The sequence below is a fragment of the Pan troglodytes genome, chromosome 18 (genome assembly GCF_028858775.2).
Source record: "Pan troglodytes isolate AG18354 chromosome 18, NHGRI_mPanTro3-v2.0_pri, whole genome shotgun sequence".
In the NCBI taxonomy this organism is placed as follows: domain Eukaryota; kingdom Metazoa; phylum Chordata; class Mammalia; order Primates; family Hominidae; genus Pan; species Pan troglodytes.
In genome coordinates, this window is record NC_072416.2 from 59,799,091 (window position 1) to 59,813,286 (window position 14,196).

Sequence of the window (14,196 nt, forward strand, 5' to 3'; positions counted from 1 at the left end):
TTAGTAGAATGGTTGCAGAACAAAGTAAAAATCAGGGAGAAATTCCCAAGTCAAGTCTACTGCTACCTACGTCGCAGGGGTAGCCAGAGAGTCACAAGGATTAGAATAAAACTGACATGGGCTATGCGCAGAATTACATCCATTTTGTGCCTGCATCACTTATCTCCTTGGACTTGGAAGGACATGGACCCCAATTCTTCCCTGTAGGAAATCATGCTTTGGATGCTGATTCCCTCCCCAGGAATCTGTAGCTTCCCTTTCACTTTCCATATTTTAGTTTTCACTTTCCTTCACTGTATTTCTCTTTGCTAAGAACATTGATCTCCAGCTTAGAGAACCTGCATGCCTATCTAAAGTGGGGGATCTAGATAGGAACTTGCCACATGACTATATTCCCAGACAGGCTTATCAGTCTTACTGCTGCAACCTGTGTGATTTTGGGGAGCCCCTTAACCACCTCTGTACCTGAATTTCACTGCCCACTTTAGGCTCTTATCATCTCTTCTCTTCCATGGGTGTTATCTAACTCAATAATAGCTTCTCTCCCACTATCTCCCCTTCACCCTGCACAAGGGAATAGCTATCGATCTTTATGGAGCTCTTGCTCTATGTCATAGGCAATAGAGACAGATGGATATATATGAAGCACAATCTTGATATAAAATCTAAAGTCTTTAGTAAGCATGTGCCTGCTTCATTATGAGGGCCATTGCTTAGCCATTGATCAATCTACCATGCCTCAACCAAGGGCAAGAAGAAGGTCAATGAACAAACATATTTGATATGCAATGCAGAAACATAACTGCACCTAGAAGTAACACACAGGCCATAATTACCAACTATTTTGTTGTGGGAAGGGGAAGGGTAACAGACAAAAAATTAAATAAATAATTTTAAATGAAGCTGTGATTCAAAGCCCCCATTAAGGGCCGTATTAACCAGAAGAACATACACTATGTCTCCATCATTTTCTTAAGATTGTAGGTAAATTATTTGCTAAAAGACGTAGTACTATCATTTTTATTTCCATTCTCACTATACCCACAAGTTTAAAGAGTAATCATTTCTGTTCACAGATGAGGAAACTGAGAGTAAAAGAGAAATAATGTACCCAAGGTTACATGACCAAAGTGTGGCAAGGACTCCAACTCCATCCAACTCCAGAACCCAAGATTCCTCTAAACAATGAACTGCCTATAAAGATATATTTTTTTCTAAGTATATCTTAGAAAATTGCTGGACAAAGCAATTATTCTGGCAACTGGGCCCCATGCCAGGAAAAAACAATCCTTAAGTGCAATAAAACTAGTGTTTTCCCTGGGAGATTTAACCATCATTAGCGAAAAGCTTCATTTGCAATAATGTGTGCAGCCCGCTGTAGTGGGCCAGAGCAATGCATTATCACTAACTCAAAGAGATTAATTTAATGGGCAATTATATGCTTCCTGCTTTGAAATACTTTCAGGTAACCAATAGTCATGTACTTTCTGCAAATGCCATGCCAATTGCCTGCTCCCAGGTACAGAGTGTCAGAGAGTTTTGAAACTTTCTATTCCACACCATCACGTTCTCTGTGAAGGACACTTTAAAATGAGCATTCAGTGCATCTAAAATGCCCCTGCAGAGACTCTATTCTAAGCAAATTAATTCCCACATTCTCAGTATTCTTTATTGTCCTATGGCTATAATCAGCATGGGAAAATTTTAAAAAAAAGAACAAACAAACCAATAATGCCTCATCCTTCTTTGCCTCCCTTTGCAGTATTGTCAAATTGTAATGTTCGTTTATTTGTGTGTGTGTGTGTGTGCGTGTGTGCATGGTGAGGAAAACAAGGAAGAAGTTGTGAGAAGTAAATTCCTGAAACTTTCCTTTGAGATTCTAATTCAATAGGTCTCAAATGAAGTCTGGACTATTCCTTGTTTGTTTGTTTTAGACAATTTTCTAGGCAATTCTAATCAATGGTCTGCTTTGAAAAACAGCCTTCTAAAATGTACTATGCTGTGTTCTCTATTCTATGTTCTTCAGTTTCCTAATCTATAAAATGGGATTAGGATTCTGGTTTTAAAAGTTCCAAAGTTCTGCTATGTTTATTAGGCAATATTCTTACTCTCCATAATAAAATGCATGCTTTTTCATTCCTTCACCTCACCCTTGTCCTTGCCCTAACCTTCTCCTTTGCACAGAAAAACGGTTTCATTTACTTGATTCAAGAAATGATGTAGCAGTATCAGAAGCTCAAGTTGAGCAAGAAGATAAAGAGGAAAGAAGATTGAAGTGAGGTTTCTGTGGAAGGTATTTAAGGACATATATTCTGCAGTTAAACAAGATCTGATCCTGTATCTCCACTCTCATCCTTGCCCTCTATGAAATTTTGACAAGTTACTTAACCTGTATCTGAGTTTCTTTGCCTGGAAAATGCTTATAATAATAGTAGTCACTTTTCAGCAAATGTTATGAGAATTAAAAGCATCGAAGGGCTTTTTTCAGTTTATTTTCTCATTGTTTTCATTATTCAGCTAAATTTACCTTAAATCTTCATCATCATGGTAAATAGCAGCCATGCACTGTAGTTTCAGGGAATGGGGTTGCTACTAGCAGAGATATACTATACAAGCCTAATCTCTTGTTAGCACATGGACATCTGCCTGCCAGCTCATGTGATAAGATGTGCCAGTTGATCAGGATGACATGTTAGATCCACTACCACTGAAATACTTGGGTAATAAACACAGTGAAGCATCTCAGCCTCGGTTAAGTGAATCTGACACAAGAGGATAAAGAATGACATCTCCATTCTCATTAAGAGATAACAGATGGACTTCGCTAAAATCCACTTTTTAGCCTAATTTCATTTGTTTAAATCTTTTATCTGATGAGATAGCATTCTGAGAGTCATTTTAAATTGTTCTCCCTGGAATGACTTTTTCTTTATCATTATTAGAACCTCCCCCTATGGGGTTCTGTTATTCTGAATGGTTTTAAATATTCATCTCAGACAAATTCTATAAATCTCCTTTTAATTTTTTTCCCCAAGACATGGTCTGTGGCTTTGGAAGATAAACATCATGTGATGGGCTAAATAATCAAATCAAGTAAAAACAAGTTTCTAAGCTATGTTCATAGTAATTTCAATTTTTAAAATTTCTCTGTGATCTTATGATTTCCACTTCCCTTTATGATTAAGAAAATAGGTGGTTTAATTGTACACTTAAAGTTCTCAAATTTATGTCACCCCAGCTAGTATTTTACAGCTAAAATTTAAAGCTCTCTTTTGTATTCTCATCCTTGTTTGTTCTAAGAAAGAAATCTGCAAAAATTCAAAGACAGATTTTTAAGTTTGCAGACTAATATTTCTTAAGATGTTTGACATGAATTCAGCTTGTTTCTTGGCCAAAATGCACCTGTGCAGTTTGTTTAGTTTTTAATCTTTGACAAAAAAAAAAAAAAGTGAGACAGTTCCCATCAACTCCCATTCATTGATTTGAATGGAATCAATGTATGATTGGGCACATATTTTAAATTCTCTATGGTTCATGAGCAAGCTGAGGCTCAGCATATGAGCGCAGGTACAATGTGTTCATTCTCCATATGAAGCCAGCTATAAACCTGAATCTGGGACATGACTGAACCATTTCTCTAAAAACATTCAGAAAATTTGATCTGGTCTACTTTTGATATTTTCAGTAATTTGGTTATATTGTGTTAATTAATATTAACACTTAATTAATTAATACCACTTAATTAATACCAGTTAATTAATACCACTTAAAAATCTTAACTAGTTATTTTACTAAAATACATAAAGTCTTGATTTTTCATATGTATTTTGAAGTAATTTTTAATATCATCATATCCTCATTGAAGGAGGTCAGTAGATGCATTTATTTTCACACCATCAAAGTGGAATTGCTTGAATTCTCAACATTCATCATCTTCTTCCTTACCTCTGTGCCTTTCTTTATGGATATATCAACAGGTTCCAATTTACCCTTTGATATACAAGTACTCCCAGGTGCCACTGGAAAGAAAACTCCAAGAGGAGCAGAATTTATGCCTACTTTACTCCCTGCTATATCCTCAGTCACTAGATGAGTGCTTAGCAATAGTAAAGACTTAATGAATAATTATTGAATGAATGAGCAAATGAACATCTTCCCTGACTGAGCTTGGTAGCCTTGTCACCCTGCAGCTAACAGCTCAATGCCCTGGAGCAGCTATTTTTGTATCTGTTTTTCTTACTTGTGTGGGATTTCTCAAAAATGAGTCTTTTGTTTCTGGATTGTCCTGAAATGTTTCTTAAGCCAAGCTCTGTGTATTCATTGCTTTGAGTACATTTTGCTGATAACTCATAAACCTTGATGGATATTTAAGTAAAGGAATCTATCTTATTATAAAAAGGTGGCATGGGCCTTGGTTGTGGATCATGTTTGTAATCCCAGCAGGAGAATCAGTGGAGGTGAGGAGTTCAAGACTAGCCTGGGCAACATGGTGAGACCCTGTTTCTAAAAAACAAAAACAAAAACAAAAAAAAACTACAATTAGCCAGGCATGATGGCTTGTGCCTGTAGGCCCAGATGCTAGGGAGTCTAAAGCAGGAGGATCACTTGAGCCCAGGGTGGAGTGAGCTATGATATAGTGCCTGGGCAAAAGAGAGAGCTCTATCTCAAAGGTAACATGAATTAAGTTTAACTCTACTAGATTGTTTTCAGTATATGTGAAAATTCTTTATAAAGTAATTATTGACTATCCACATTAAAGAAGACTGGGTTTTTTTGAGCTTTTTATAAAGCCTTAAGTCATCTAAATAGATACAGCTTTTCTGAGAGGCTTAAGGTGATAATCAGGCTTCGACATGGTAAATTACTAAAAAAATTATGTCTACATCTTTCTAAATGAGGTTAACACTTCTAACAAACCAAAATCACCAAATGGCATGCTTTATTTGCTTCTTCTCTTCATGTTACAAGGAGAAACTGCCGTGATGGTAAGACACTAGGGAAGAAAATAGTACTCCTAAGGCAGGGGAAACAGCAAAGTTTCCAAAGCTCTGTTTCTATCCAGAGCCAGAGTTTGGTAGTGTTGAAACTACATATCAACTTGACTGCATGTTCTCTGCCTGCACTCAAGGCTGCTATAAGAAACAGACATTCTTCACTCTTGAATCTTCACTCTTTCACACAAACGTTCTTTTTATAAGGCTTGGTAGAGGACATTTTCCTCACATCACAAAACCAGAAAAAACATTGTTTCTCCTGAACACCTGGATTACTTCTTTTTAAATACAAACAAAGTAATCATTTTTCACAGAGATATTTCCCCTGTTTTCACATCAGCTGCCAGACAGTGAGTGAATTTTAGGGCATATTTCCTATAATTATCATCTATATTTCTCTATATAGTATGTGTGCCCATGAATCTTTCTTAACATTGATTTTTATTTTCTTATTCAAATTCCCTTTACCCCAACTCTCTTGGAATTTATTGTCTCCTTTGAATTTGTGCACAACTTCAAAGGCCTTTATAGAAAGAAGATATTCAGATAATAAGCAACATGTTTTTTGCTAGGAAATAAAATGGACATCCTCTCCCTTTTCCATTTTTTGTATAATAAAAGTTGATAAAGTAGATGTAATCTCTTAAAGACAGTTTGGCACCAAATTTCACCATATAGCTATTGTTTAGAGACTCCATCATAGTTTTATCAAGTGCAAAGAAGAAAAAAAAAGTCAATAAAAAGATTAACAAGTTATTTTAACAACCCTAAACTCTCCTCCCCCATAATAAAATAGCTCAAATGTTTTCACAAAATGTATGAAAAAAATTACATTGAATTGATATTGATATAATTTTAAACAGCCCATGATTACTGTGTAAAATACATTAGACTCTAAAAAAAACAAAAAATTATCTATAATCTCTCCTACCCAAAATAATACATATTGATAAAGCTTCCGTCTATATTTTCCACATGTATGTGTGCATGTGTATGATTTAAATGTGTGTTTCTATATTGTATGTACCATACTATATGTATATGTGTCCAATTATTTAAATTATAGTGTACAGTTCTTGAATTTTTTTAACCTATTGTTTTATACTAAATCTTTTCCTCTTACTTTAAAATGCAAAGCATTGTTTTTAATGACTGAATAATGGATATAAGAATGTTTCCTTCTCACATATCCTGAAACATTTCAGTAATTTACCACAGTGTAAGTTATTTTGTGTTGAGATGATACATTCAAAGGCTCCTTGGGAACAATCAAATAAGTTCCAATGCCAAGGTATCTAACAGAAACAGGGGCTGCTTATCACATTATTAATAAGCATAAATTGAACTCAGTCACACAAGGAAGAAATGAACAAATCCAGGCACTTACTAATTTCAGTAGCAATGATTGTTATGTTGTGCCATACACTTAATTCTCTGTCAAGTGGTGTTGCCAGCGTTATCTTCCCATCGTCTGCATTAATGTTGAACTGCCTCTCCAGGTCAGTGTGCCGGTCGATGGAAAACCTACAAAACAGACACATCTGTAATCTACTTCAATGTTTATATGATCCATACATTCCACAGCAGACCTTTAGTAATCCTTGGAGAGCCATATTTGTGAAATCAAATGAATTGGGAAACTCAGTGGCATCATAATTTATAAAACAAAATGACTGAATGAGGCACGAGAAACTTAGTAATTATTGTCCAAGGAGCAATTAGCTACATATGCAACATGTAGGTCATAAACTGCCATCAGTTTCAATAGATAGCATCTTCAAAAATGGATGCTGATGAAGAGTTAATTGGACAATCCATCACATTTATTGGACAGCTTATGATAATTAGCAGTTGCCACAAAATATCATATAAAACAATGAATTCAAGCCCAAAGCAGGATGGCACTAGGCAGCATGTTACGTATGTCCATTCAAATAAAACATGTATTTTGTTAAACTTTCATTTGACTGTACTGCATTTATGGGACTTCATTTTGTTGTTGGTGGTGGTCGTTTGTTTTGTTTTATTTCCTTTTTAAGTAAAGTGTGTATTTAGGTTTTCTATTAGTCTCAGTCCATAGAAATTGGATAGTTGTTGATTCTATGGTTGTTTTTAAATAGTTGTTTATAGTTAATGTTTTTTAAAAGTTAGAATTGATATTTTAACATATTTTAACACTATAGTCTACTAAATTAAGAATTTCAAAGGGACATATTAGTAGTTACTTTATCAAGCAAACTCATTCAGATAAGAAAATACGTGAGATGTGTGGTGTCTAGAGCAAACTGCTTCTCAGGACCACTAAGTATCAGGGTAGTATCAAGACAAAGAAAAGAAATTATTCTCACGACATTTATTAATATCTTTTTTATACACCAAGATTCATTTCCTGGCTATGGAATGCTGGACCCAATAATCTTTAAGTTTTAAAGACTACAAGGTGGACTATTGGCCCGTAAGTAAGCAGTGATGCACTAAAACAGGATAGGATGGACGCCCAAAGAACGATATATGCAATTGCATTTCAGGAAGAAAGACTGAAGAAGGCCTTCATGATTGAGGTGATGGCTTAGGAAGTGCACACGAAATCTCTCTATTCATTGATACTCATTAAACTCAAAGCTGAAGCATGGTCCATGCCAGTTAGTACTGAGCGCATTTCTTATACATGTTCTTGATAGATACTTATTATATGACAAAGAATAAGACTATGCCATTATAAAAAAATAAATTCTCCATAATCCTCCCACTATAATTTTGCACTGTTAATATTTTAGTAGAGCTCATTGAAAACATTATGTATGTATGTATATGAATATGCATCTACCAATTTGTACCTATACCTACCTATGAAGATAGCTAGATAAATAACTATAGAGCAAGTTACTAGTTAGATAGCTAGATAGGTATAGATAGATATATTAATGGATTTTTCCTTCTCGTTTTAGCTATTTCTTTTTCATTAGAGAAGGTATGCATATCATTTATACTAGATTCAAAAGTCATTGTAAAAAGATCTTCTTGTTAACTCCTGCCCACCAAAGATAAGCATAATTAAAATATTTGGAATAATAGTTAAAATGACTTAATTTCTCAATTGTTTATTGATAAATCATTTGAAAAAAATATATTACAAAATGAAATAATAACTGCCCATTTAGTAATGACTTCACTACAAATAAAAACTAAGACACTGACTTGTACTTGTACACTAGGCATTTACAAATCACTCCCATCCCCAATCCCCAGGATAATTGAAGAAATTCAGAGAGAATTTAAGAACTGAGAGACAGCTAAGTTAACAGTGCTCTCAACAAAATCCTGAACATGAGGATGTGTTTATTGCAAAGTGTTTAAATGTGTTGTATTATGGAAAGAAGACCAAAAGCCATTTTCCTGGGGAATAATGATGGCTGATTCAACCAATGATATTCCAAGTTTAACTGTAAAATAACTAAACAGACATGTGTTTTGCTTCAGATATCATGTGTACTCTGACTCTTAAAAGAGCTAAAAAATGTCCAGAGGATTAATTATCACTTTCTGCATTATATTCATAAATAACTTTGCAGGCATTTCTGGTTCTAGTAATTTTATTATCTCACTGCTGATATTTCACACATCCATGCGTCAACCAATTTCCCAGAGGCCACAGTAAACAAGAATCAGTCTAATCACTGATACTCATGAATCCCAAATCAGAAACACATTCCATGGCTATTTGGTTGCTGTCCAGTAATTGCCTAGAATTTCTAGCCCCAAAGAAGCATGGGGAGCAAAAACGGGGTATTTGGAAGTTGGCATTTAAAAAATGTTGTTGTTTGTGAATCCCTTATTCAAATATGCATCATGCAGAACTCAAATTTAGAGCAAATTATATCTCTATTACTTATGTATTGCTGTTTCTAGGATAATTAGTAAATTCACTGAGCCTCAATTTATTTGCTGGTGAAATAGGAATTATTTATATCCCAGGAACAGTTGTGAAGACTAAAAACAAAGCTTAAATCAATCTCTGGCACTAAGTATGTACTAAAAATAGGCTCATCATCATCATCGTCATCTTCATCTCTCATTAAATGATATATTAATAAACTTCCCTATTTAGAAAGTAGTGAAGAATGCCCTTCCTTAGGAATTTATAAATGGCAGAAAACTTTTAAAAAATGTGTGTTATTTAACTCCCATAACTCTAACAAAGGCAGAGATATTTTTCTCATTTTTTAAAGTTCCAGATCATGACAGACTTTATGGGGTGAGTCATAGGAATTTATAAAATAGTCTATAAATACAGCCCTTTAGTGAGATCAGAGGTAGGAATGTCATAATATTACCAGATTACACAATAGAAGGAACTTGATGGGAAAGAAATGACTTAGTTTAAAATTCACTTTAAAGTCTACCTCAACTATTTTGGAAAACTCCTGCTGCTTCTGTAGAAATTTCACACATTTTATTGCCTAGTAGACTTTATGATAACAGCTCCCAAGAATGACTAAACAGCACAAAAATTCTGACTCAACGTTTTGGTCAACAAGCATGCATGAAACACCAAATTTGTACCAAGCACAGTGCTAGATTCCTTTTCCTTCTCCCACCCTTCTTTTCTTGGTTTCTTATATAATGAATAACAGAAAAATAAAACTCTCAGAGACTAGGACATTTTAGGTAACACAACTGTTAAACAGCGGAACCAGAATGAATACTCACTTCTGAGTCATTGTGAAGTTCATGCATAAACCAAACACATAAAGGGCTTATCTTATTCATGCATAAAATGGGGATAGTAATAGTCCCTGGCTAACAAGATTGCTGTGAAGATCACATGAGATGATAGGTGTGGCACAGTTCACCAACACGTGTGTGCTGACCGCTGCGTATAACACAGTGTGAAGGGCCCTCATATCATTTGTATCATGGTGACATCCTTGAAAGCCTACACATGTACTCAATTTTCTGAACCCCAAACTGGGACACAACATTCTATGATTTGAATGTTTGTGTGATTCCCAAAATACATATGTTGAAATCCTAACTCCCAAGGTGATCGTATTAGAAGGTGGGGCTTTCAGGAGGTGATTAGGATGTGAAGCCCTCACAAATGAAATTAGTTCCCTTATGAAAAAGACCCCAGGGATCTAGCAAGCCCCCTTCCTCCATTGTGAGGACACAGTGAGAAGTTGATTGTCTGCAACCCAGAAGAGGGCCCTTACCAGAATCCAATCACACTGGCATGCTAATCTTGGACTTCCCAACTTTCAGAATTTCGATTAATTCATTTCTTTTTTTTTAACTTTAAGTTCAGAGTTACATGTGCAGGATGTGCAGGTTTATTACATAGGTAAATGTGTGTCATGGGGATTCGTTGTACAGATTATTTCATCACCCAGGTCTTAAGCCTAGTATCCATTAGTTATTTTTTCTGATCCTCTCCCTCCTCCCTCCCTCTGCCCTCTAGCAGGCCCCAGTGGTCCCCTTTATGTGTCCATATGTCTCATCATTTAGTTCCCTCTTATAAGTGAGAATATGTGGTATTTGGATTTATGTTCCTGAATTAGTTTGCTAATGATAATGGTCTCCAGCTCCATCCATGTCCCTGCAAAGGACATGATCTCATTCTTTTTATGGCTGCATAGTATTCCATGGATATGTGTGCCACATTTTCCTTATCCAGTCTATTGTTGATGGGCATTTCAGTTGGTTCCATGTCTTTGGTATTGTGAATAGTGCTGCAATTAACCTATGCATGCCTGTGTCTTTATAACGGAATGATTTATATTCCTTTGGGTATATACCCCGTAATGGAATTGCTGGGTCAAATGATATTTCTGTCTCTAGGTAACTGAGGAATCACCACACTGCCTTCACGATGGTTGAACTAATTCATATTCCCACTAACAGAATAAATTAATTTCTATATGGTTTATAAGCCATCCAGTCTATTTTGTATTTTGCATTTTGTATAGAAGCCCAAATGGACTACAAAACAGAATATAACAAGTGATTATTTTTCTCATTTTGGAATATACTGATTTGAACATATCTTAGACACCTAAATATTAAAATGCAATATCTAAGTAAACATGATTTATTGAATAAGATGGTAAGAATTTAGACCTTCCCTGAAAGCCAGAGAATAAAAGTTTCCATCTGCCAAGTTCTTTACAGGCCTATGAATAAACTTTAAATCCACCTTCATTTTCTCACAAACTCTGCTCTGCTGCTTGAAGACATGACCTGGATTTCTGTGTGTTTCTTTAGGCTGCCAGGAGAGTCTTAGTCCATAGGCCGCTCATATACTCATAATCTCCTCACAAAAAACACGGGTCCACAGTCTGTTATCCTGAGTTCTCATCTTAGTGTCATTATTGGCGTATATGTGATTTAGTTATGTTATTACTGTTCCCTGATCTGTAAAATGGGGATTATAACATGATTTATGAACTTTAAATGAGGTAATGCTTATAAAATACTTATTAACGGTCTGACACCAAAACAAAAGCTCTGTAAACGTGTATTTTAAAAGCTTTAGTGTTAGCATTATTTATAAGGAAAAGACAGTAAGATTTCTATTGATGATTCCCTGACTTTTTCTAAGGTTCAAGGTAGTTTTCCTTTCACTCTTTACTTCTCTGTCCTTAAAGTTCATCTGGGTCTTAATGTTAGTGTCCTGCGTGTACACAGGAAAATAGAGGAATTTGGTTTAAGTGATGAAAGATGAAGCTGGGAAGGGAGAATAAATAGGAATCAATCTCTGCATTTCTGGTACCAGTATTTTTTTTTCCACCAACTTTTCTAACCAAAATCTCTGTCCTTGAACTGATCATTGAAGATTCAAAGGTTTATTAGGTTGATTTTTGTATTCATATTGAGTAGCTTATAAGCCTTTAATCTTAGTTATAAGATTAATCACAAAATCAGAAAGGATGCCATTTTTGGAATGCTCTCAGCAAATGCTGTCCTAATCACCCTCCTCCCCACCCCCATACCACAGCTATGCCAACCCCATCTCTAGCTGCAAAGATTCAGTTTGCTTTTTTCTGGTCCTCACAGCTGCCACCATACACTCCACCATTTTAATTCCTCCCCTCTCTTCCTACTCATTTCACTGTGTGATAAAACTGCAGCATCAATAAAGGACAACACTTCATTACAAAACTCTGATATAGGCCCTTTCTTTAAGCCAAATCACAGAAAATACTTAAAAAAAAAAGAGTGGGTTAAAAATAACAACTCTGGGGTAATGACTTAAATTTCAGAATTCAAAGTATCTGTATCATGTAATTTCTCAGGCATCATGATTTGAGGTAGAAATCTCAGAAGTAGACCCTCAAGCCACTTTGTTTTCCTGTGATTCTCAGCATCCTTCTGAGCAGCACCACATAAAATAGAATAAAAACAACCTGAGGAGCCAGAGAGTCTTCAGTGGAATCTCACCTGGGGGAATAACATTGAAACTCTCAGGTTGGTGCAAAAGTAATTATGGTTTTTGCCATCTCTTAATCTCAGATATTCATCTATAAATAGGAGAAAATGTCTACTTCACAAGGATTGCTTTGCAGTAAATGAGTTGATAAATGATTCACATTTAGATGCAAAAATAAATAAATATAAATGATGAGCCAATTCTTTAATCTGTAAGAGTTCTCTTAAAGCCCAAATTGACTGTGGAGATAAATATCCAAAAACGAAAAGAAATAAATAAGAACTACTAGTCACATGTTTTAGTAGCTTCGGGAAAGACAGAATTCTTTATGTGACACTCAAAAAGTATTTCCAAACTCTTCGTGGTGTTTGCCTATACCAGGGTTTACTATTTTCAAAATATCTCTTACTATAGGTATCTCCATAGAGCATAGACTTCAAGCAAAGAGATGAGAAGCTATATCATGTTTTCTTGCTCACATCTTACCTACAGGAGCCTTTTATACCTGGCCCTAGAGTTTGCTGATTGACCCTTTCTTAAGAATTTTCTCTCCTATTTCTGTATAAACATTTGCCTGACCTTTGCTCTTTAAGCACAAGGAAAGAATGTTTGATTCATATAGCATCACATAGATTGTGAAGTTACTCAAAAAAGGCTTGCTGGAAGGATGTGTGAACATTTATTAAGCATGGAGTATTATTTTGTGTGAAACATAGTACTAAAAATATGAGGAAAGGGAATAGATGGGAGAGAAAAAGAGAAATAAAAAAGGGAATAGATAAGAGAGAAAAAGAGAAAGAAAAAAATTAATTTGGATCCTACTTTTCACATTGAAAAGGCTAATGAGTTTTATTTTAGGTTAAAAAAAATCTAGTATTTTTATCTTTAGAATTGAAGTTTCTGTTCTAATTTCTTGAGAATTGTGCATGTATTGGATTTGCTGCTCATTTGCAGAATTATTTGAAATGCTTTAGACAGAAGAGCTAGTTTTGAGAAGAATAGCATGCACATTGGAGAGTCATCTTCCTGCCACAGTAAGAAGAAACTTCTCATTAACACAATGGGAAGTGGCATGTGAGAAAATGGGCTCCTTGGGTCACGTTAATATCAATTCTAATGATGGAAGTTTTAGAAATAGACAGTCCCTTTCTACTGCAATAGATATAGTTTAGAAACTGCATTGTCCTTGATAACTAATATTCACAAGAGCCTTATTTAAACTTTCTCATTTTTAATCCAACAAGTATCCTGATTGGCTTCTAATACCACCATTCCTCTAATCTACAGTAGTATTTCTTGGAAGTAAATGCTAAGGAACTGATCCTTCTACTTTGCGGAATTAAGGATACAAATTCAAGAAAATTCCTAATGGCTTAGCAACTTGTTCAAAGACAATAATTTAATACACAGCACACTAACCACAGACACAAGCCGATATCACCAGTTCATTCAATTCAGAGTAGCTTGAAGAGATCAAAAGTAAATTTAAGAAAATACACTGGTGTAGTGGTTGAGAATAGGTCAAAATGGCCAACTGAATATTATTGCATTGGGAAAATAACATACTTCTGCATTGCTGCTACTGTTGATATTAAATAGAAACTTTCACCAGAGTAATATGTTTCCTCAATTAACACAGCCCAGCTGCATACATTTCATACTGATATTTGGCACAAAAATTCCACCTCTTTGTGTGTGTGTGTGTGTGGACTTACATTAGATTTTTTGTTGCTAACATATATTTATTTAAAGCATCTCCTACCTCCTTTCCCTCAA

The 14,196-nt window shown here is 35.1% G+C and overlaps 1 protein-coding gene across 5 annotated transcripts in view; it reads right to left on the reverse strand.

Annotated features, from left to right (window-relative positions):
- The window catches only part of CDH8 (cadherin 8), a 386,533-nt gene that overhangs the window by 132,733 nt on the left and 239,604 nt on the right, over positions 1-14,196 (reverse strand). For all 5 annotated transcript variants that reach the window (XM_009430926.5, XM_009430927.5, XM_009430925.5 and 2 more), the window contains one exon: positions 6,382-6,518. In XM_009430926.5, the coding sequence (XP_009429201.2) occupies positions 6,382-6,518 (137 nt within the window). The remainder of the gene's footprint in view (positions 1-6,381; positions 6,519-14,196) is intronic.